The 21027-nt window shown below is 50.7% G+C and overlaps 1 protein-coding gene across 5 annotated transcripts in view; it reads left to right on the top strand.

Moving 5' to 3' along the window:
• Window positions 1-21027, top strand: part of APLP2 (amyloid beta precursor like protein 2) — a 65628-nt gene that overhangs the window by 34256 nt on the left and 10345 nt on the right. For 4 of the 5 annotated variants that reach the window (XM_054176213.1, XM_054176212.1, XM_054176211.1 and 1 more), the window contains exons 3-12: window positions 694-823; window positions 4795-4907; window positions 8432-8607; window positions 9131-9342; window positions 11002-11169; window positions 14756-14871; window positions 15651-15725; window positions 17056-17214; window positions 17774-17902; window positions 20722-20821. In XM_054176213.1, the coding sequence (XP_054032188.1) occupies window positions 694-823; window positions 4795-4907; window positions 8432-8607; window positions 9131-9342; window positions 11002-11169; window positions 14756-14871; window positions 15651-15725; window positions 17056-17214; window positions 17774-17902; window positions 20722-20821 (1378 nt within the window). The remainder of the gene's footprint in view (window positions 1-693; window positions 824-4794; window positions 4908-8431; window positions 8608-9130; window positions 9343-11001; window positions 11170-14755; window positions 14872-15650; window positions 15726-17055; window positions 17215-17773; window positions 17903-20721; window positions 20822-21027) is intronic. The other variant, XM_054176214.1, reaches the window with a different exon arrangement.

The following is a 21027-nucleotide window of genomic DNA, read 5'->3' as shown; positions in this document are numbered from 1 at the left end:
AGATTGACAGGTGACAAAGAGAGGCTGAAGATCTTACTGAACCCTGCTTGTTGGTGACTGCACCAGATGGGACAGAACAGAAGATAAAAATACTTCTCTTCCACTACATACAAAGCCAAACACCTCAGCTCTTGCCCCTGACCTGGCTTTCTCCTGCTGCAAAGAAGTGATGACTCATTTCCATTTCTGAAGGCTGAGGGCTTTTTTATGTCTTCAGCTGTTGTAAGCTTGATCCAGAAGAGAATCTGGTCCTTCCAGGACTCAAAAGAAGCTACAGGAAAGGTGAGAAGGGACTTCTTACAAGGCCCTGTAGTGATAGGATGAGAGGGAACGGATTGAAGCTTGAGGAGGGCAGATTTAGCCTGGAGATTAGGAAGACATTCTTTACAGAGAGGGTGGGGAGACACTGGAACAGGCTGCCCAGGGAGGCTGTGGATGTCCCCTCCCTGGAGGTGTTCAAGGCCAGCTTGGATGGTGCCTTGAGCAATCTGGGCTAGAGGGAGGTGTCCCTGCCTGTGCCCAGGGGGCTGGAACTGGAGGATCTTTCAGGTCCCTTCCAACCTAAACTGTTCTATGACTCTGTGTCCATGTGCAAACTGCAACTTGGTTGTTGTGTGGAGAGCTGGCCTTACTGCTTCTGCTTTGGAGCCCCTTTGTCTGAAAAGAAACCTGTCTATGTGTCTTGTTCAACAGATGTATCCAGACCTTCAGATCACAAACGTTGTGGAAGCCAATCAGCCTGTCAGCATCGACAGCTGGTGCAAGAGGGGCAAGAAGCAGTGCAAGGACCACACTCACATTGTGGTGCCCTACAAGTGCCTGGGTGAGTCTGGGGTGGCTTATGTTTGGGCATTCTTGTGGGAGGAGCCAAGAGTTGCCTCTTAGCTCAGTTTACCAGGCTTCTCTCTTCCCAGGTTGCCATTTCCAGTACATTTTCACTTCCACAAGATGGAACTCTGCTTTTCTCGAGCAGATCGGCAGCTCCATGCCAGCTGTGGTGGAATAATGGTGCCTGGCATGAAAAAGAAATCCCCATTCTCTCTGCAACTGCCATAAAAACTTGGAAGGCTATTGTATCTGAGCAGCACAAAGAAATTGGGGGTTTAATGCTCTGATCCTATTTTTGTGGAGCTTTAATATTTTGTTGCCTTGGAGACTTAACTGCTCAGTGTGCTCAGGCTTCCTGCTCCGGTCTTGGCAAGAGATCTCTATTCTCTTTCACTGCCTATATTTAAACTTTGCTGTGTTAAAGAGGCCCTGCTCCTTGCAGCTGTATCCCTTGTCCTCACTTTGAACTGGGGAAAGAGTATGAGATAAACCATGATGGATTTCATGGTGCTTTCCAGAATCCATCCACCCACTTGAATCAGGCAGCGTGTTTAGCTTGTTTACCTTGTGCCTTTTGACCTGTCAGTTGTGCCTGGCACCGTGCTGCACTGTGTGTGTTCTTAGTAGGAAGCTTAGTCTCAGCTGCCTGAGTCTCTTTTCACTGGAAAAGACTTGCTTTGTAAGAAAGCTTCTGCAGTCTTGGAGGCTGAGATGCAGGAGGCATCCAAGGGGACCCATTTTCCATCATCCACTACCTGAAGGAGGCTACAAGAAAGCTGGGAAAGGGCATTTTACAAGGACTTGTAGTGATAGGTCCAGGGGCAATGGATTGAAGCTTGAGGAGGGGGAATTTAAACTGGAGATTAGGAAGAAATTCTTTCCAGTGAGAGTGGGGAGCCACTGGAGCAGGTTGCCCAGGGAGGTTGTGGATGTCCCCTCCCTGGAGGTGTTGAAGGCCAGGTTGGGTGAGGCCTTGAGCAACCTGGGCTAGTGGAAGGTGTCCCTGCCCATGGCAGGGGGTTGGAACTGGATATCTTGAAGGTCCTTTTCAAGCCAAACCATTCTGTGACTCTGTGCCTCAGGTCAGCATGTGGTTTGAGGGAGGAGAAGACAGCCAATGTGCAGGGCTGCATGGATGCTGTGGCTGCTCCCCTCCTGTGTTCAGCACCCTGCGCTAAACGGTCATAAAGCACCCGACAAATTAAAGCTGGTGTGGACACAGCCTGGGAAAAAGATCCTGCTCTTTCTAGAGGTGGAAATTCAGGTTTGAGAAGCAACCAAACCCAGGTGATTATGCTGAGAACTCCTAATGGAAAGGAGGATGAAAGCAAGATCCCTGGATGTTCGAGGCGTCATCTCTTGTAGCAATAATCCTCCCCCAAGCTCCCCCCGCTGGAGAATAAGCTGATTTTAGTGACACTGCCCCGGAGTTTGATAAGCATTAAACTGGTAAAATATTTAATTAGTGTCTTTCACAGTGTTCTTGACTTGTTCAGCCCAGCCTGCAAGGCAGCTTTGGCTTGCAGACCTGAGCTGCAAGTCAGTCTATGAAACGCCTTCCTCTTCTCTTTTAGCAGCCCACAAATGGTTTGTTGTAAATGGATGAGGCTTCTCTGGGCTGTCTGTGACTTCTGGGTGGTGCTCAAACTGGGGTTTTGTTCTTGTGTCTTCCTTGCTACACTAATGCACAGACTGTCTTGAGGCAGCATCTTGTCTCCTGCCATGTTTTACCTCCTCCTGCCTCCCCCCCCACCTCTGAAAGCTCTTTTGTGTTTCCAAGGTGAAGAGTGGAGGAGAGGGGACCCCATTAGCACTCTCAATCAGCTGTAAAAACAAGGTCACAATAGGATGGTGGGAGCAGGGCTGAGCCTGCTGAGGTGCTGACAGCTCTGGCTAGACTGTTAGGTGGCACTGCTCTGAGCTGCAAAGGGAGAGGATTTTGCTCTTCTGATGGTGGCCATGAATGGGATAGGAGGTCCTTAATGTGGAGCCTGTAAAGGGTTTCTAGTTCCTAGGTGAGTGCAGAAAACTTTCCATGTGCCTTATATGAGGGTGCTAGGGGTCAGTGCTTTTCAAAGGAGCTGTTTAATGTCTGGATTGTATTACTGATTATTGGATCAGCTTGAGTCTCCTACCTTTGGTCCCCAAAACCATCTTCTCAGCTTTAAAGCTTGGTCAGTTTTAGCTTTCTGATCAGAAGCCTTTATTCATAGATTGATAGAATGGTTTGGGTTGGAAGGGACCTTCAAGATCATCTAGTTCCAACCCCTTTACAGTGAGGGTGGTGAGATACTGGCACAGGTTGCCCAGGGAGGTTGTGGATGCCTCCTCCCTGGAGGTGTTCAATGCCAGGTTGGATGAGGCCTTGAGCAGCCTGGGCTGGTGGGAGGTGTCCTTGCCCATGGCAGGGGGTTGGAACTTCAAGCTTGATCTTCAAGGTCCCTTTGAACCCAAACCATTCTGTGAATCTGTGATAACTGAGAGTCTGTAGACCAGACTGATTTTGTCTCTCTCTCTTTTCTCCTCCTCCCCGCTTCCTCAAAAGCAAAAGTCTGGTTTTAAGATTGTGCCAGAGCTTCATCATGTCGGTGAGGCTGTGCTTATCTGAGGGCTGGAATGCAGTGCATTTGCTGACTGGGTTGTACTCTGTGCTTTTGGCCTGAGCAGGTTTTCATTTCCCAGCCCTTTTTGTTTTGGGTAAGACTGTCCCGAGTCAGGGAATGTGCTGCAGTTGATCCTGAATTAAACCAGCTGGAAGCAAAACAAAACCAAACCAAACCAGACTTGCTCAGATGCCCAGCTACTGCAGACACAGATAACACTCATGGCACATTAAAATGTCCAGGCTCTTACAGAAGCAAAACAGCTGGAACCAGCTCTGGTATGATGCAGCTTGTTTAGAGAGTGGTGATTAAGTGGTTTGAAAACTTCCATATGCAGATGGAACCTGAAAAGATTGTGTGAAATCTCATCAGTCAATCCTGTCTGCTCCATCAACAGCTGTTTGTTAGCTTGCACTGTCAGCTTTGCCTTAGGGTTCACACAGTGCTTCAGTGACCAGCCTCTGCTCCTGCCTTTACCTTGGAAACTCTGAGTCTGTTTTTCTGTCAGGCTGCAGAGAGAGAGCTGCTGCTCTGCCTTGTCCATGTTGAGATTCACAGCTTGCACTGGCTTGGAAGGGACCTTCAGAAGTCATCTTGTCTCTTCCAGCCTGGCTGCTTCTGCGATTCTGTAACCCTCCTCAAGGCAGCAGGGACACCTCCAACTAGATCAGGCTGCCCAGGGCCACATTAAGGTCTGATCCTGAATGTCTCCAGGGATGTGGCCTCAACCACATCCCTGTGCAACCTGTTCCAGTATTTCACCACTCTTGCTGTGCAGAATTTCCTTCTGATGTCCAACTTTCCCTGCTCCACTTTCAAACCATTGTCCTGTCATTCCCAGCCCTTGTCAAAAGTCCCTACCCAGCTCTCCTGTAGCCCCCTTCAGGTACTGGAAGGCTGCTCTAAGGCCCCCCTAGATCCTTCTGTTCTCCAGGCTGAACAGTCCCAATTCTTTCAGCCTGTCTTTGTAGTAGGGCTGCTTCAGCCCTCTGATCATCTTTGTGGCCTTCTCTGGACCTCCTCCATCAGGTCCATGTGCTTCTGGTGCTGGGGGCTCCTGAGCTGGATACCAGCACCCCCAAGTCCTTTTCTGCAGGGCTACTCTGAAATCTCCTCATCCCCCAGCCTGCATTGATGCTGAGGGTTGCCCTGACCCAGGTGCAGGACCTTGCACTTAGCCATACTGAACTCCATGAGATTCTCCTCACCTCACCTCTCTGTCTAGGTGCCTCTGGATGGCAAACCTGTAAAGCACAGCAAACCTTTGAAGCACAGTGTGACCTCTGGGGGGTTCTGCTGCTGGCTCTGCTTTCTGCTGGGTGTTGGCCATGTGTGTGACCCCTGGATGCTGCTTGTTTTTCAGTGGGTGAGTTTGTAAGCGACGTGCTCCTGGTGCCCGAGAAGTGCCGGTTCTTCCACAAGGAGAGGATGGACGTTTGTGAAAGCCACCAGCACTGGCACACAGTGGCCAAAGAGGTAACAGACCTGCAAGATTTACCCTTATTACCATGGACCAATGCATTAAGGGTGCCTACCAGGAGGATGGAGACTCCTTTCTCACAAGGAGTCCCATGGAAAAGGCAAGGGGTGATGGGGACAAGCTCCTGCTGGGGAGATTCCCTTTGGAGTCCAGAAGACAATTTTTCCCCATGAGAACAGTCAGACATTGGAATCATCTCCCACGAGAAGCAGGGGAGTCCCCTACATTGCACAGTTTTAAGACTCAGCTTGCCAGGGTGCTGGGCCAGCTCATTTCAACTCCCCTATCACCTAGAAAGGTTGGAGCAGATGATCCTTGGGGTCCCTTCCAACCTGGCATTCTGGGATTCTTGTTCCACTTGGATGCTTGTGGCATTGGAGGCAGAGCAGGGTTTATTTCTGGGGTCTGTCCTTTCCATGTTGCAGCCTGTGGGCTGGGTGCAGATTAATAAAAATCAGAAGTATTTTCTTTCACTCCTGTCCTGCTTTGAGCTAGAACAGAGATAATTCTGTTCAGGGATTTTCTTTTTCAGCTAAATCCCTTCTAAATAACTGCACTCAAAGAACTGCCTAACTGAAAACCTGTCCTGAATAGCTTGCCCAAGATCACAGCACAGGAGCTGAAACCAGGGCTTTCAGACCTTACTTTCACCAATGGCTCATCCTTATTTCCAGGGTAGAGTAGAGTAGACCAGGTTGGAAAAGACCTTTGAGATCATCAAGTTCAACCTATCACCCAACACCATCTAATCAACTAAACCATGGCACCAAGCACCCCATCCAGTCTCCTTCTAAACACCTCCAGTGATGGGGACTCCACCACCTCCCTGGGCAGCACATCCCAATGGCCAATCTCTCTCTCTATGAAGAATTTCTTCCTAACATCCAGTTTAAACCTCCCCTGGTGCAGCTTGAGACTGTGTCCTCTTGTTCTGGTGCTGGGTGCCTGGGAGAAGAGACCAACCCCCACCTGGCTACAACCTCCCTTCAGGGAGTTGTAGAGAGCAAGAAGGTCTCCCCTGAGCCTCCTCTTCTCCAGGCTAAGCAACCCCAGCTCCCTCAGCCTCTCCTCACAGGGCTGTGCTCCAGACCCCTCCCCAGCTTTGTTGCCCTTCTCTGGACACCTTCCAGTAACTCAACATCTTCCCTAAACTGAGGGGCCCAGAACAGGACACAGGACTCATGGTGTGGCCTAACCAGTGCAGTGTACAGGGGAGAATGACTTCCCTGCTCCTGCTGGACACACTGTTCTGATACAGTCCAGGATACCATTGGCAGAGAGCTCCAGTGGCCTTAGGATGCTTAGGATCCTGTGTGCTCTGCCCTGGGTGACCCTGCCCTGGCTGGGGGGTTGGACTGGATGATCTTTTGAGGTCTCTTCCAGCCCCTACCATTCTGTGATGCTTCCTCTTTCTTTTCTTGCCCATTTTGCTTTCATGTACCTGCTGCTGCTGGGGATTTGGTTGGGAGTGCTTGCCTGGGGGCAGTCTGAGTTTCACTGTGCCTGATTAGTGGAGGTTTTACATAAGAGATGGATTATCTTCTCAGACTAAATCTAGCCTCTGAGAGGGTTTTTTGTGTTGGGTCAGTTTGTTGTTTTGTGGGGTTGGGTGGTTTTTGTGTTTGGTTTTGTTTGTTAATCTGACTAGCAGATTTTCTGCACACACATCATTTGAACTGGAGGTAATGAAAAGAAGAGGGTGAGGAAATGTCCCTGTTTTCCATGTTGCAGGGGCAGCAGCAGAGTGGTTAGTTGTGATGGTGCTGGCAAAGGTTAAGGGTGCACTGCTTGAGCTCCCTATTTGTTTAACATCCCAGCAGCCAAAACTAAAGCAAGCACTGCTAGAGGAATGCTAGGGCCACAAGGATGATCAGGGGGCTGGAGCACCTCTCCTATGGGGACAGGCTGAGACAGTTGGAGGTGTGCAGCCTGGAGAAGAGAAGGCTCCAGGGAGACCTTAGAGCAGCATTTCAGTATCCCAAGGGGACTGCAGGAAGGCTGGGGAGGGACTATTCAGAAGGGCTTGGAGTGATAGCACAAGGGGCAATGGTTTGAAGCTGGAGAAGGGGAGGTTTAGGTTGGACATCAGGAGGAAGCTCTTCATAATGAGAGTGGTGAAATCCTGGAGCAGGTTGCCCAGGGATGTGGTTGAGGTCCCATCCCTGGGGACATTCAAGATCAGACTTGCTGTGGCCCTGGGCAACCTGATCCTGTTGGGGGTCTCCCTGCTGCCTGCAGAGGGGGTTGGACAAGGTGACCTTTGAGGGTCCCTTGAACCTGATGCAATTCTGTGAATCACCTCTTGATTGAGGAGAAACCTGTTTGTGGCTATCAAATCTAAAATTCACTTGCTTCAACCTAGTTGGAAGCCTTCCCCAGGAGTCTCTGGCTCGTTTCACATCCGTGTTGGAACAAAGCAAAGCACACAAGGGTTCTGATACACATAATAAAGCCTTTCTTCCTTCATCCTTTTCTGGGGCACCCTAAAGCCATCTATTTCCTTAGCTGAAGAGAAGTGTGTAGACATAAAGTCTAATCACAGTTTGCATTTGGCCATATCTTGAGTTATCTGATTGATTTTCATCTGCAGCAGGTGAGAATAAGCTCCACACAAAGGCCATTTGCTCACTCACTCCAATGTAAAGTTTAATAGATAAAGTTTCATGGAATGGCCAGCCCAGAAAAGCAAACAGTTCTGCCTCTTTCAAGTGCTCTCTCCCTTGAGCTGGCACCAAATGTCTGGGTGTTCATCCTGACCATAGCCTGGCTGACAAATCAGCAGTTGTTAGGAGCCAGTTAGAGTTGTGCATACCAGGAAGCACTGCATGGCTCTGAATCTGGGGTGGTTCAGCCTGGAGAAAAGGGTGAGATCTTAGAGCAGCTTTCCAGTACCTGAAAGGGCTACAAGGAAGCTGAAGAGGGACTTTTGACAAGGGCTTGTAGTGCTGGGATGAGAAGGGATGGATCGAAGCTGGAAGAGGGGAGATGCAGACTGAAGATTAGGAACAAATTCTTTACAGGGAGGGTGGTGAGACACTAGTGAACAGGTTGCCCAGGGAGGTTGTGGATGCCCCCTCTCTGGAGGGGTTCAAAGCCAGGCTGGATGAGGCCTTGAGCAACCTGGGCTGGTGGAAGGTGTGCCCATGGCAGTGGGGCTGGAACTGGATGATCTGGAAGGTCCTTTCCAACCCAAACCATTCTATGAATCTAGGAATGTGTTGAAGCTACACCTCTCCAATCCATTTCCCTTTGTTCAGACTTAGGTGCTGTGCTGCTGTTGGCTTTTTGCTGTAACATTTTAGACCATTGGTCTACCCAGAGAGCTTGTGGAGTCTCCTTCTCTGGAGAGATTTCAGGCCCCACCTGGGTGTGATCCTGGGTGACCCTGCTGGTGATCTCCAGACGTGTGCCCTCCTACTGCCATGCTACTGGGATTTTTGGCATCTGAGAGAAACAAAATTCAGCTTTATCCAGAGCAAGAGCAGGATGTTAACCTGCCACCCTTGGGCTCCTCCTCCAGGCCTGCCTGACAGAAGGGATGATCCTGCACAGCTATGGCATGCTGCTGCCCTGTGGAGTAGACCAGTTCCATGGGACAGAATACGTGTGCTGTCCTCAGACAAAGGTGGTGGATCAGGCTCTGTCCAAAGAGGAAGAGGATGAAGATGAGGATGAAGACTATGACCTTTATAAAAGGTAGGACACTGGCATAGGTGTTAACAGCTCTGTATGTGACTGTTTCACACAGCAGCTCCCCGGTGGCGAGCACGGGGAGGAGAATTTCTGTGCTTTTGAGTCTCCCAGAGGAATATCCTCAGCCTGAAAAAAGCCTTGCAGGGGGACAAATGACTTTGCAGTGCTCCTGTTACTGGAGGAGCTAAACAGCCCCTTTTTTTCACCCTTAGCTGTCCATGAGGACTGTCTGATTGCTACAGTAGTTACCTCCCCCAGATATGGCAGGTTTTTACTAAGCAGCTGATGAAAACAAGACAGAGAACCCCCACTAAGCTCTGCCTGCAGCAGCAGGTGTGTTTGTGTTTGCCATGAGGACAGCCCTGTTGATGGGTTGATGATTAGTTGCTGTGTTTATTTTCCCCACCTTTCATGTTTCTAGAGCAGCAGCAGCAGAAGAGAATCGTTATGCAGGTACAGGAAAGGTTGGCTGCAAAGTGTTTAGCCTCAGCATACCCCTCCCCCCAACTCAACTCTGTCCTTTCAGTGAGTTCCCCACAGAGGCAGGTGTAGAAGACTTCACAGGAACAGCTGTGGAGGAGGATGAAGATAAGGAAGATGAGGGTGAAGAGGAGGAGGAGGACGTGGTGGAAGACTATTATGACAGCTACAAAGTGGATGATTACTATGAAGAGACCCCCACAGAGCCTAGCAACGACAAGGCTGTTTCTGAGAAGGAAGTCAGCAGTGATATGAAATGTAAGCCAATTTCTAGCCTCTTGCCCCCTTCAGAGTGTTCCTGGTGGCTGGCACTTGGTGCTGGGGTGGGGGTTTGATCGCGTCCATAAATGCCACTTGGAAGTTTTATTTGCCAGCTGAGTTAGCAAACAGAGGCAAGCTGATGGTGCTTATGTTTCAAGTGTTGAACTCTCTAGAGCATTTGCCATCTGCTTGCAGATGAATAGCACTTCAGCTGGCACCAAGCCCAGTGCTGGCACCTTGAAGGAGCACCTCCATGAAGGTACCACCATGAAGGTGCAGCCTTGAGGCCAAAACCCATATCTGCATAGGCCGAGTCTGCAAAACCTTGGAGGCATTTGGGGTGTGCTAGGAGTTTACAGCCCTAGTTTGGGATGATTTGCCATGGGTTTGATGTTTCAGAGCAGTTTATGGAAAGGAAGCTGAAAGTGGTGGGCCTTACTCTGCAGAGGTGGCACAAAGGTGCCATTTCAGGGTGAGGAAGACACTTAGTCCTGCCTTAACCTCTGCAGAAACCCTTCTCTGTTGTGAAAGCAAGCCAGCCAATACAACTGGCCCACTTTTATTCCAGGAGTAATAAATCCTTAGTGCAGTAGTAATAAATACTACACTTGTGGTAGCTTTTAAGTGGTAGGTGCCACTGCAGAGGGCATCTGCTGCTTGTGTGGTGCCTCAGCGTTCTCTGAGGTCCTGTACTCTGCGTGTGGAAGTGTCTGCAGAGGAAGGAGGAGGGGAGAGGGAATGAAATTCAATTAGCTACAGCTCACTGAATCATTGCCAGCAGTTCTTGCATCTTTTTGGGAAAATGCCAGCATGCTGCAGATAATTTTCCTTGCTGAAACAGGGCTGAGCTCGTGTGTGCAGAGGACTGGCAGGGATCTGCAGGGTGAAACGGAGTTGGAGCAAGCTGATGGGGATGTCTGTGTTGGAGGTGTGCAGGGTTTGGTTTGCCCCAGAGGAGCTCAAAGAGTTGCAGACTTACAGACTATCTGTTCTCTTGCCTCAAAATAACCCAGCTGCTTATGTTGCCTGCTTACTGAAGCAGTCCACGTGCCCTGGCTACCTGAGCATCGATTTTTAGTGCCTAAGGTGTTTCACACCTTAAAAGCCCTGCAGCCGAGATTGCTGTGGCCATTGTGTTTCTTTCTGCTTAGCCTGCCTTTTCACTTGCTCTTCTGCCTCACCTTTAGGATGTGAGCTGTCTCTCCAGACAGAGTGCAGTGGAACAGCACATCTTGGACTGCTTGAAGCAGCCCTAATGGTTTTTCTTTCCATTATGTTGGTTTTATACACTGGAGGCACAGCCACTGGGCCACCCAGTGCCTAACGCTGTGGCATCAGCAAAACAGATCCTTGCTCCTGCAGCCTTTAGCTAAGGAGAAACCACTCTTACAGATGAGAGCTCCACGCTGAGACAGCTGCTTGGGCAGGCAGCTCTCTGAACAGAGCACCAGCAAACCTTGTGATGAAGGTTTCAGCAACGTTAAACCCCGCCCCAGCAGCGACAGAAGCCATCTGGTGGGGGAGGCAGCGGTGCCGAAAGGCCAGTGCTGGTGTGCCCTGGAGGAAGGGGTGAACTACTGCCACCAGCAGGTTGTGTAAGTCGCTGGGCCAGGCCTGTGCTCCTCACTAGCTGATGTTCTAACCGTCTCCACACAGCTGTCTGCTCCCAGGAGGCGATGACAGGGCCCTGCCGGGCTGTGATGCCTCGTTGGTACTTCGATGCTAACAAGAGAAAGTGCATTCGCTTTATATATGGAGGCTGCGGAGGCAACAGGAACAATTTTGAGTCAGAGGAGTATTGTATGGCTGTGTGTAAAAAGATGAGTAAGTCCTGCCTCCCACTTGGCCCTTGTTGAGCTAGCCTCTGTCTGTCTGGCGTTTGGTGTCTCCTCCTCCTTGCCTAGGTCAAGAGAGGATCCGTCTGTAGCTCCTCCTCTTGGTTCCGGTGTCCGCAGCGGTTCTGTCTGTCCTCTCGCAGCAGTCTCCTCTTGTCTCCGCTTCTCTAGGTCTTCAGGCTGAGCTTTCCTTGGGAAAGTGGCTCTTGGCATTCACTGTCTGTGCTCACCATTGGCTTGCAGCTCTTGCTAAGGGCTTAGTTGTCCTCTTCAGAGACCTACAGCAGGGACCAGGGGCTGTCTCTAACCTCTTGTGGAAACTCATGCTTTGCCTAACTGGTTTGTTTTACCCCAGACAGGAGGAAGGAAGCACTCGCTTCCCACTTGTGTTACCATGCTTGTGTTTGGCCACTTGGACCTTTGGTCCGCTTTGGTGAAAAGTAGGAGGCATTTTCTTGACACTGTGCTTTGGAAAACTAACAGAGAAATGGTCTAGAACCCAGGTGTCAAGCCTAGAAGTGTTGAAAGCCAGGTTGGACAGGGCCCCGAGCAGCCTGGAGGTGTCCCTGCCTGTGGCAGGGGGGGTGGAGTTAGATGATCTTTAAGGTTCCTTAGAACCCAAACCATTCTGTGAATGTGCTGACTCCACACCCTTCAGATCCATTGCCCTTTGCTCTCCCTTGGGTGCTGTGTTGCTGTTAAGCTTGTTGTCACACAATGTAGATCTTTGGCCTCCCCAGAGAGGTTGTGGAGTCTCCTTTTCTGGGGAGAGTTCACACCCACCTGGGTGCCACCCTGGATGTCCCTGCCCATGGCAGGGGGGGTTGCAACTGGATGATTTTTTTCCCTTTAAGGTCCCTTGCAACCTGAAGCATCTAGGATTGTGTGATTTCCCCCTTTTCAGCTCAGTTTGAAAGATGAACAATGACTCAAGCCCTGCATTTTTGAGAGCTGGAGGTATTTCTTGGCCCCGTTTTCGTCTGGCTTTTATGGCAGATGATGAAACTACCCCCCCAAAAAAACCCCTAACCCCAACAACATTTTAACCTTCTTATTAATCTTATTGTTGAACTCCAGCACTTCCACTTCAGCTACCATTAAAGCCTTTCTGAAAGGCTTTTTTTGTGTTATCTGGGGCTTGGCAGTCAGACTATAGAGCCATAATCCTGTTTACAAAATGGGCTTCGTGCAAGTGCTTTAGATTGGGCTGATCTAACTGAAGTGGTGGAATAAAAGATGTGGATGTCAGGAGCTTTTTGGACAAGAGTTTGGCCTGTTAGAGAGGGATTTGGGACTGGAAAGAGAATTCTTTGTGCTTAAGCCTGGGTCAGAAATGCCATGAGAAGTCCCAGGGTACAGTACTGATGTGATGCTGTCCCTTGAGCACAACAATTCTTTCCTCCTCTTCTCTCCTTCCCTGGTTTGCATAAAGGTTGCCCAGGGAGGGTCTGGATGCTCCTTCCCTGGAAAGGTTCAAGGCTGGGTTGGATGAGGCTTTCAGCACCCTGGGCTAGTGGGAGGTGTCCCTGCCCATGGCAGGGGGCTTGGAACTGGATGATCTTGAAGGTCCCTTCCAACCCAAACCACTCTATGAATCAATCATGCAAGTGCATACTAAACCACAAGGCAGGTGGTGGTCTGCAGCATGTCAGTACTTTCAGTGACTTCTTGGAGGCTTTTTCCCCACCAAAATTTATACAATCACAGAATTGTTTTGGTTGGAAAAGACCTCTAAGATCATAGAGTCCAACCAGCAACCCAACACCACTGTGGCTACTAAACCATGTCCCCAAGTGCCACAGCCACAGGTTTCTTGAATTCCTCCAAGGATGGGGACTCCACCACCTCCCTGGGCAGCCTGTTGCAGTCCCTGACCACTCTTGCAGCGAAGAAATTGTTGCTAATCTCCAACCTACACCTCCCCTGGCACAATTTCAGGCTATTTCCTCTTCTCTCACCTGATACTAGGGAGAAGAGACCAACCCCCACCTCAGTGCAGCCTCCTTTCGAAGAGAGCAGTGAGGTTTCTCCTCAGCTCTCTTCTCCAAGCTAAACAACCCCAGTTCCCTCAGCTGCTCCTCACCAGCCCTGTTCTCCAGACCCTTCACTGGCTTTGTTGCCCTTCTCTGGAGACATGTTCCAGGACCTCAGTGACCTTCTTGGAGTGATGGGCATAAATCTGACCTCAGGATTCAGGAAAGGTTGCTTTCCACTTCCCTTTCTGCCCTCCTTCTGCTGAAAGGCAACAACAGAGAGCATCATGTTTGCCATAGCCCTTCACATCAAGGGCTCTGGGGTCACAGAATCCCCAAGGCTGGAAGAGACCTCAAAGATCATCCAAGTCCAACCTGGCACCACAGACCTCATGACTAAACCATGGCACCAAGTGCCACATCCAGTCCCCTCTTGAACACCTCCAGGGATGGGGACTCCACCACCTCCCTGGGCAGCACATCCCAATGGCTAACAACTCTCTCTGGGAAGAACTTTCTCCTCACCTCCAGCCTAAACTTCCCCTGGCACAGCTTGAGACTGTGTCCCCTTGTTCTGGTGCTGGTTGCTTGGGAGAAGAGACCAACCCCCTCCTGGCTCCAACCTCCCTTCAGGGAGTTGCAGAGAGCAAGAAGGTCTCCCCTGAGCCTCCTCTTCTGCAGGCTAAGCAACCCCAGCTCCCTCAGCCTCTCCTCACAGGGCTGTGCTTGAGGCCTCTCCCCAGCCTTGTTGCCCTTCTCTGGACACGTTCAAGTGTCTCGATGTCCTTCTTAAACTGAGGGGCCCAGAACTGGACACAGGACTCAGGGTGTGGCTGTGTAGTTCCTAAAACAGCAGCAAAACAAAAAAAAATTGGTTCAGAACTCCCTGAAGTGCTCTGAAGTGCAGAGCCCCTGGCGTGGATTTTGGCCACGCTTGAAGTTGTCAGCTCTGAAATGTTCTTTCTCCCCTCGTTGGATTTGAATGTTGTGGAGAGACAAACCTTACAGTTTATTGGGCAGGTCAGTTTGTCACACTGAGCCTCCTTCTGTTGCTGTCTTGTCTAATATCACTGCCTGTTAGTCCTGCATGGTGCACCTGGTAGGGAAGGTAGGTTTGAAGCGTAAAACGTTGGGTGGTGTTCTGTGCAGAGTTATTGTCAAGCTTCCTAATCATTAATGATGTCTGGAGCTGGCTTGTCAGCAAACAGCTCATGCACAGGATGTCATTAAACCACCCCAAGCCAAAGTGAAAGTGAAGAGAAAACAAAGATGGTTTCTTTTTCTTTCCCTCCCCCCCTGCAATCCCAAGCAGCTCTGTTCTGGAGCTGGGAAATGCTCCTCTGAGAACTAGTGAGGGGCCCCAGCAGGTGCTGGTTGCTGCAGTGCGTTGCTGTGGCTTGGGGATGATGTCACTGACTGATGTTGTGCAGTCAGTTGGCAGCTTAAAGATCCCCAAGTGGACTCCTGGTAGGTGGTGGTTCGGTAACCTCAGGCTGCCAGGTTGTTAATCGTGCAGGGGTGGAGGTTCCTCTCCCTTCCTGTCCTTTGCAATCCAGGATGGCAGCTTCCCTACCCTTGCTTACCCTTAGCCTCTCCTTGCAGTGCCAACTGATGATGTGGATGTCTACTTTGAAACCCCAGCTGATGACAACGAGCATGCCCGCTTCCAGAAGGCCAAGGAGCAGCTGGAGGTCAGGCACCACAACCGCATGGACCGGGTGAGCATCTGGCTGGCGTCCCCTGCGCTGTGCTGGGGGCTACCACCTGCTCTCCTCTACAGGCTGGTGCTGAACTGGCCCCAAAGGGCTGGAGCACCTCTGCTCTGAGCACAGGCTGAGGGAGCTAGGGGTATTCAGCCTGGAGAAGAGAAGACTCTGGGGGGGACTTCAGAGCTGCCTTCCAGTGCCTGAAGGGATCCTACAGGAAGGCTGCAGAGGGACTTGTCCTGTCTCCAGACACCCTCAGGACAAGGGGGAATGGTTTGAAGCTGAGGGGGGAGAGCAGGGTTAGGCTGGATCTTCTTCAGTAGGAGGGTGGTAGTGAGACTGTGCCCAGGTAGGTTCTGGATGCCTCCTCCCTGGAAGTGTTCAAGGCCAGGCTGGTTGAGGCCTTGAGCAACCTGGGCTAGTTCCAAAGTGTCCCTGGCCACAGCAGGGATGTTGGAATAGATGATCTCTGAAGTCCCTTCCAAGCTAAGCCATTTTAGGATTCCTTTCTACTCTCCAGCCTTCAGCGTGTTCCTTGCAGTGTGACCAGGCCATGGCAGTTAGATTTGCCTATCTTTAGTGTGCTGGGAGAGGGAAATCCCTGGGGACAATGCCTAATGGACTTTCCTGGCTAGCTGCTCAGAAGGATTAAGTGCTAGATTTAAACCCCACAGCTGTGCTTCAAAACCTAGCCAGGCTGTACAAAGATCTGCCTGGGAAGGGGAATTAGCTCTCAAAGATCAGACATAAGTTTGTGCCTTGTTGATGTATCCTGTCCTTCCCTTGCCCAGGTGAAAAAGGAATGGGAGGAAGCAGAACACCAAGCTGTAAATCTCCCCAAGGCAGAAAGGCAGACTCTCATTCAGGTAAGAGTTGAAAGAGGAAAGTTGCTGGTGCTTGGCCTTCATCTTCTCAAGACACTAAATGAGAGATGCTGATACTCAAAGCCAGAAGATGAGTGAGATGGTAGAGCAGCTTTCCTGTTCTGTCAGCAGCTGCCTGTTCCAGAAGATTTGCTTCAATTGGGTGCTTTGTTCTTCAAGCTGCAGATGACCTGATCCTGTGCCAGGTCCTCTCCTCACCCCAGCAGGAGGAAACTATCTCATTGCACAAGCGTAGCCACAGCAGAGCCAAGTTGTAACTTCAGCCCTTTGGCCTGTTGTGCACTACCCAGTGCCTCCCAGCCCAGGTCAGCTTGGCCCTGGCTCTCTGGACACACATTTCCTGTTCAGGCAGACTTAGTGAAAACCGCTTAGACAGCAGATTAGGCTGGGCCGCTGCCAGCATGCCAGGCCCCTGCCTTAGGAGGAGAGTTCAGCTAGGCTGGGAAGTTAATCAGGGATGTTTGCAGTGTGGGATTGTTAGGGACAGGCTCTCCTGGCAGTGAAGTCCTCTCAAACCAGCATACAGCTGAAGACAGACTCCAGATTTGAAGCCCACTTTGGAGCAGAGTTTTTTCTCTACCTTTCGTGTAACACAAACCACTCTTAAGTCCAAAAGAGTTTTCCATCATCTCTGTTGAAGTGCAACAATGCCTAATTCCTGGCTTCTCCTTAGTATCAGGTGATAGGACAAGAGGAAGTGGCCTGATATTGTGCCCAAGGGAGGTTTGGCTGAGATATGATGGACAATTGCTCACCTGAAAGGGTTGTCAAGCCTTGGAACAGGCTGCCCAGGGACGTGATGGAGTCAGCATCCCTGGGAGGTGTTCAAGAAACCTGTGGACATGGCACCGGGGCTTAATGCCCATGGTGGTGTTGAGTTGAGGGTTAGACTCGATGGTCTTGGAGCTATTTTCCAACCAAAATGATTCTGTGATGAAAAATTCCCTTTGGAAACGTTGGCAAGTCCAGGTGAGAGGCTGGAGGGATGGATCCTGTTTCGATGGGGGTGGAGGGAAGGAGTTAATACCGTGTCACCCATTCACTACAAGCTGCATCTGCCAGCCTCAACATAATCTTCAGACCGTGTGCCCCCTTCAGGGCTTTGCAGGAGGTTGTGAAGGACGTTTGGCAAGCAGATTGTCCCTGTGGAATTCACAGAGAGGAGCGTTTCTCAGCGCCCTTCTCTCCCGCTGTACGTGCCTGGCACACACGGTGTGCCAGGCTCCATTTGTGCTGAGGAGCTAGGTGAGAGGCAGCAGGCCACCCTGAGGCGTACAGCGCATTTCACACAGGCTTCCTTCCTCCCTCCCAGCACTTCCAGGCGATGGTGAAGTCCCTGGAGAAAGAGGCAGCGAGTGAGAAGCAGCAGCTGGTGGAGACTCACCTGGCTCGCGTGGAGGCCATGCTGAACGATCGCCGTCGCATCGCGCTGGAGAACTACCTGGCCGCTCTGCAGGCTGACCCACCACGGGTGAGCTCTTCACAGCAGGGGAGCACTGGAGAGGGTGGCAGCTGTGGGGAGTGGCGTGGTGAGAAGGCTGCCTGGGACTTGCTGGGGCAGAAGCTGGGAACAGATTAGCAGTAAAGATTCCCAGGTTGCGTTGGGTTGCGAAGGACCCTCAAAGGTCATCGCGTCCAACGCCCCTGCGGTCAGCAGGGACGCCTCCAGCTAGATCAGGCTGCCCGGGGCCACAGCAAGTCTGATCTTCAATGTCTTCAGGGATGGGGCCTCAAACACATTCCTGGGCAACCCCTCCTGGATCTGTTCAAGGCCAGGTTGGATGAGGCTTTGAGCAACCTGGTCTAGTGGAAGGTATTCCTGCCCATGGCAGGTGGGGTGGAATTAGATGGTCTTGAAGGTGCCTTCAACCCAACCCATTCTGTGAATCACAAAGGACATCTGAGAGGCTGTTGCAGGTGATTTATCTGTCCAGCAACAAAGCAAGCTCAGGTACAAAGTGTTGTGTTTCAGCTGTGACTTTTACTTGGACCAGAGCGCTCTGAGCTCTCCTCCTCTCCTCTTCCCCCAGCCCCACCGCATCCTGCAGGCTCTGAGGCGCTACGTCCGCGCTGAGAACAAGGACCGGCTGCACACCATCCGCCACTACCAGCACGTCCTGGCAGTTGACCCAGAGAAGGCTGCACAGATGAAATCTCAGGTACAAGGATGGGCTGTGAACAGGGGAGGCTTTGTTAGCTAACCCTGGCTGGTTGGGACTCTCCCAGCCAAGCATCCAGTCCTCACACTGCTTTGCAGGGTATTACAGCAAGGACTCAGAGCAAGTTTGGTAGCGGTTTTGTGTTTCCTTTCTTCAGACCCCCATGAAGTTATTCCCTGGGGACATGGTCACCCTAGAAGAGACTTCCTCACTTCTTCCAAGCCCCCATGTCTGTGTGCTCCTTTCATTGGGCATGGACTGTGCTGCCCAGGGAGGTGTTGGAGTCGCTGTCCCTGGAGGTGTTCACAAAAAGGTTGCATTGAGCCATGGTTTAGTTGTCAGGTGGTGTTAGGTGATAGGTTGGACTTGATGATCTCTGAGGTCTCTTCTGACCTGGTTGATTCTGTGATTCTTCTTGGTGCCTGTTTTGGGTTTGTGGAAGTTCTTTTGTGCCTCTACAGAGTTCTTGCCTTGTTCTCAAAGCATAATACACAGCCCTTGCCAAGCACTCGATCACCACTGTTAGCTTTAGTGGGCAGTCTGTTTCCAGGAGTTGATTTTGTGCTTTGGCAATATCTTACACTCCTGAGCAGTCAGTCATTTTCTTTCTGCTGGTTGGTGTGTGTGAATATACTGCTTCAAGTGGATGGCAGACCTGGCTGCTGGAGGAGTAGCTGCAGGTATTCCACAAATCATAGAATCAGTCAGGGTTGGAAGGGACCACAAGGATCAGCTAGTTCCAACCCTCCTGCCATGGCCAGGGACACCTCACACTAGATCAGGCTGGCCAGAGTCTCATCCAGCCTGGGCTTAAACACCTCCAGGGACAGGGCCCCAACCACCTCCCTGGACAACCCATTCCAGGGCTTCACCACTCTCATGGGGAAGAACTTCCTCCTCACCTCCAGCCTGAATCTCCACACCTCCAGCTTCATTCCATTCCCCCTAGTCCTATCACTACCTGATATCCTGAGCAGTCCCTTCCCAGCCTTCTTGTAGCCCCCTTCAGATACTGGAAGGCCACAATGAGGTCACCTGGGAGCCTTCTCTTCTCCAGACTGAACAGCCCCAACTCCTTCAGTCTGTCCTCATGGGAGAGGTGCTCCAGCCCTCTCCTATGAAATCCTTTGAATTCTGCCCTGCTCTTTGTTTTCGTAACTCATTTTCAAAACATGGACTGGATAGTCTAAGTTACAGATTCAACTTAAGAATGGTCTGGTAACACTTGAAAGGTCAGTTCCTGAGGGTATGTCCTTCCACAGAGAAGCAGAGAGAACTGACTGTCCATCACAGCTTTAGCCATCTCATCTCTGTTTTAGCAGTCCCAGTTTGCTGGGAGAAAAACCCCAAAGGTCTAGTGCTCATGGAGGTGTGGGTAGAAGGTTGGGTTTGATGATCTTAGAGGGCTTTTCCAGCCTCAATGATTCTGGGGTCTGTGATTTACTTCTTGTCTGTGTAACCCATGGAAATGCCATGGGTTAAGAGTGAGACAGGGATGGAAATACCACAGGTTAAGAGTGAGACAGGGACTTAGAGAGTAAGATAGGAGTGGAAATGCTGTGGGTTAAGAGCGAGATGAGGCCTGGACTCTGCTGCTGTCACCTCTGGTGGAGCGTAGAGTAGTGCTGCAGTGATGTTCAAGAAGCAAACCTCACACTTGGAGGTGCCCACTCCATGGCATGGTGCTAGCAGCATACCTTCAGCTCTCCTCCCTCAGGTTGTCTGCCACTGCTTCCATGATTCTTGGTCCTCAGAGGTGTAGCAGTTGTGGTATTTACAAGCTGATATTTGGCTTGCAGTGCAGACTAGGTGATGGCATTTTCAGAGACAGTTTAGCATATCAAGCAGAGTCCACCCTGACCCTTTGTTCTGCCGCTGCCAGAGCCCAGGGGGGAGTGTGTGAAGTGTGTTCTTAAGCTAAAATCTAAACAGTGCTTAATTCATTCTGAAGGCTGCAGTGTCAACAAATCGACGTGCCAGGGATGTGGGTGGTACAGTTCAATTTCCATTCCCTTTACTTTTCAGATGCACTTTAAGCTCCTCAATCGATCCTCTTGATTGACAAGCTGCCACATGTAAAATTAAATTGCTTTCATCCTTGCTCTTAAAGGTCAGGTACACATCAGACTGTAAAACAGGTCCATTCAGCTCCCGAGCTGTTTGCTCTTCCCCAACGCTTGGCCATATCAATGTTTCCCTTGCTCTGCACCATGCCTGATTATGCAGCACCCTCTTCAGGTCAGGCTCGACTTCTCTGGGGCCTTGGAAGTGCTGGGGGAAGAGTGATGTGAGGTTGCAGGAGCTGGAATTTATTTCCCCAGTGAAGGGAGAGTGCTCTTGCCGGTGAGTGGGTGGGGAGTGGGTGTAAGACAAATGTAATGCCACCCTTGTTCTGAAAGGCACCTTTGTTCTGCAACCAGAGCTGATAAATAATATTGGCTGCTGCTGTTGTGTGGATCTTGGCTTTATTAAATGGATTATCATTCCTGACTACTAGCACTTGCTGGGAGCTGCTGCAGGCAGTGAATTATGACTGTGCTATATGGGAAACACAAGCTGTGGTGGTTCCAGTGGAGAGCTGGTTGCAGCAAGAGTCAACTGAATCCTTTCTCACCCCCTTTCCCAAAATACTGAGAGAGAGCCATGTGCAAATGGCCAGTTGCAGTGGGGCACAGTGTGTTGGCATCACTCAGAACTGGTCTGGCTCCCATTCCCTTGCCTGGCATGGCATTCTCCACCAGTAGTTGATATCCTCTTAAACAAGGGAGGTGCTGGTACCAGTCCAGTGCCTGTTCCAACACTCTCTGGTACCCTTGCAGGTGATGACACATCTCCATGTGATCGAGGAGAGGATGAATCAAAGCCTGTCTCTGCTCTACAAGGTGCCATATGTGGCTGAAGAAATCCAGGATGACATTGGTGAGTGTCTCTCTCTGCCTGCCAGCTCCTCTGCCACCATTTGGGGCTCCAAAAAGATTGCCAGCTCCTTTGAGGGGATGTCCTCCACAACCAGCAGATACTCTCTGGGTTCTGCAGCACAGCCAGTCAGAATAGCTTGTTCCTAAGAACATTCACTGTTTGTTTCAGAAAGAGCCAGTGCCATTCAGAACAACAAAGCAGTCCCT

Source organism: Dryobates pubescens, chromosome 34 (assembly GCF_014839835.1).
Source record: "Dryobates pubescens isolate bDryPub1 chromosome 34, bDryPub1.pri, whole genome shotgun sequence".
Lineage (NCBI taxonomy): Eukaryota > Metazoa > Chordata > Aves > Piciformes > Picidae > Dryobates > Dryobates pubescens.
Note: the sequence above shows the minus strand (reverse complement) of the source record. Positions and strands in the feature narration are given on the sequence as shown.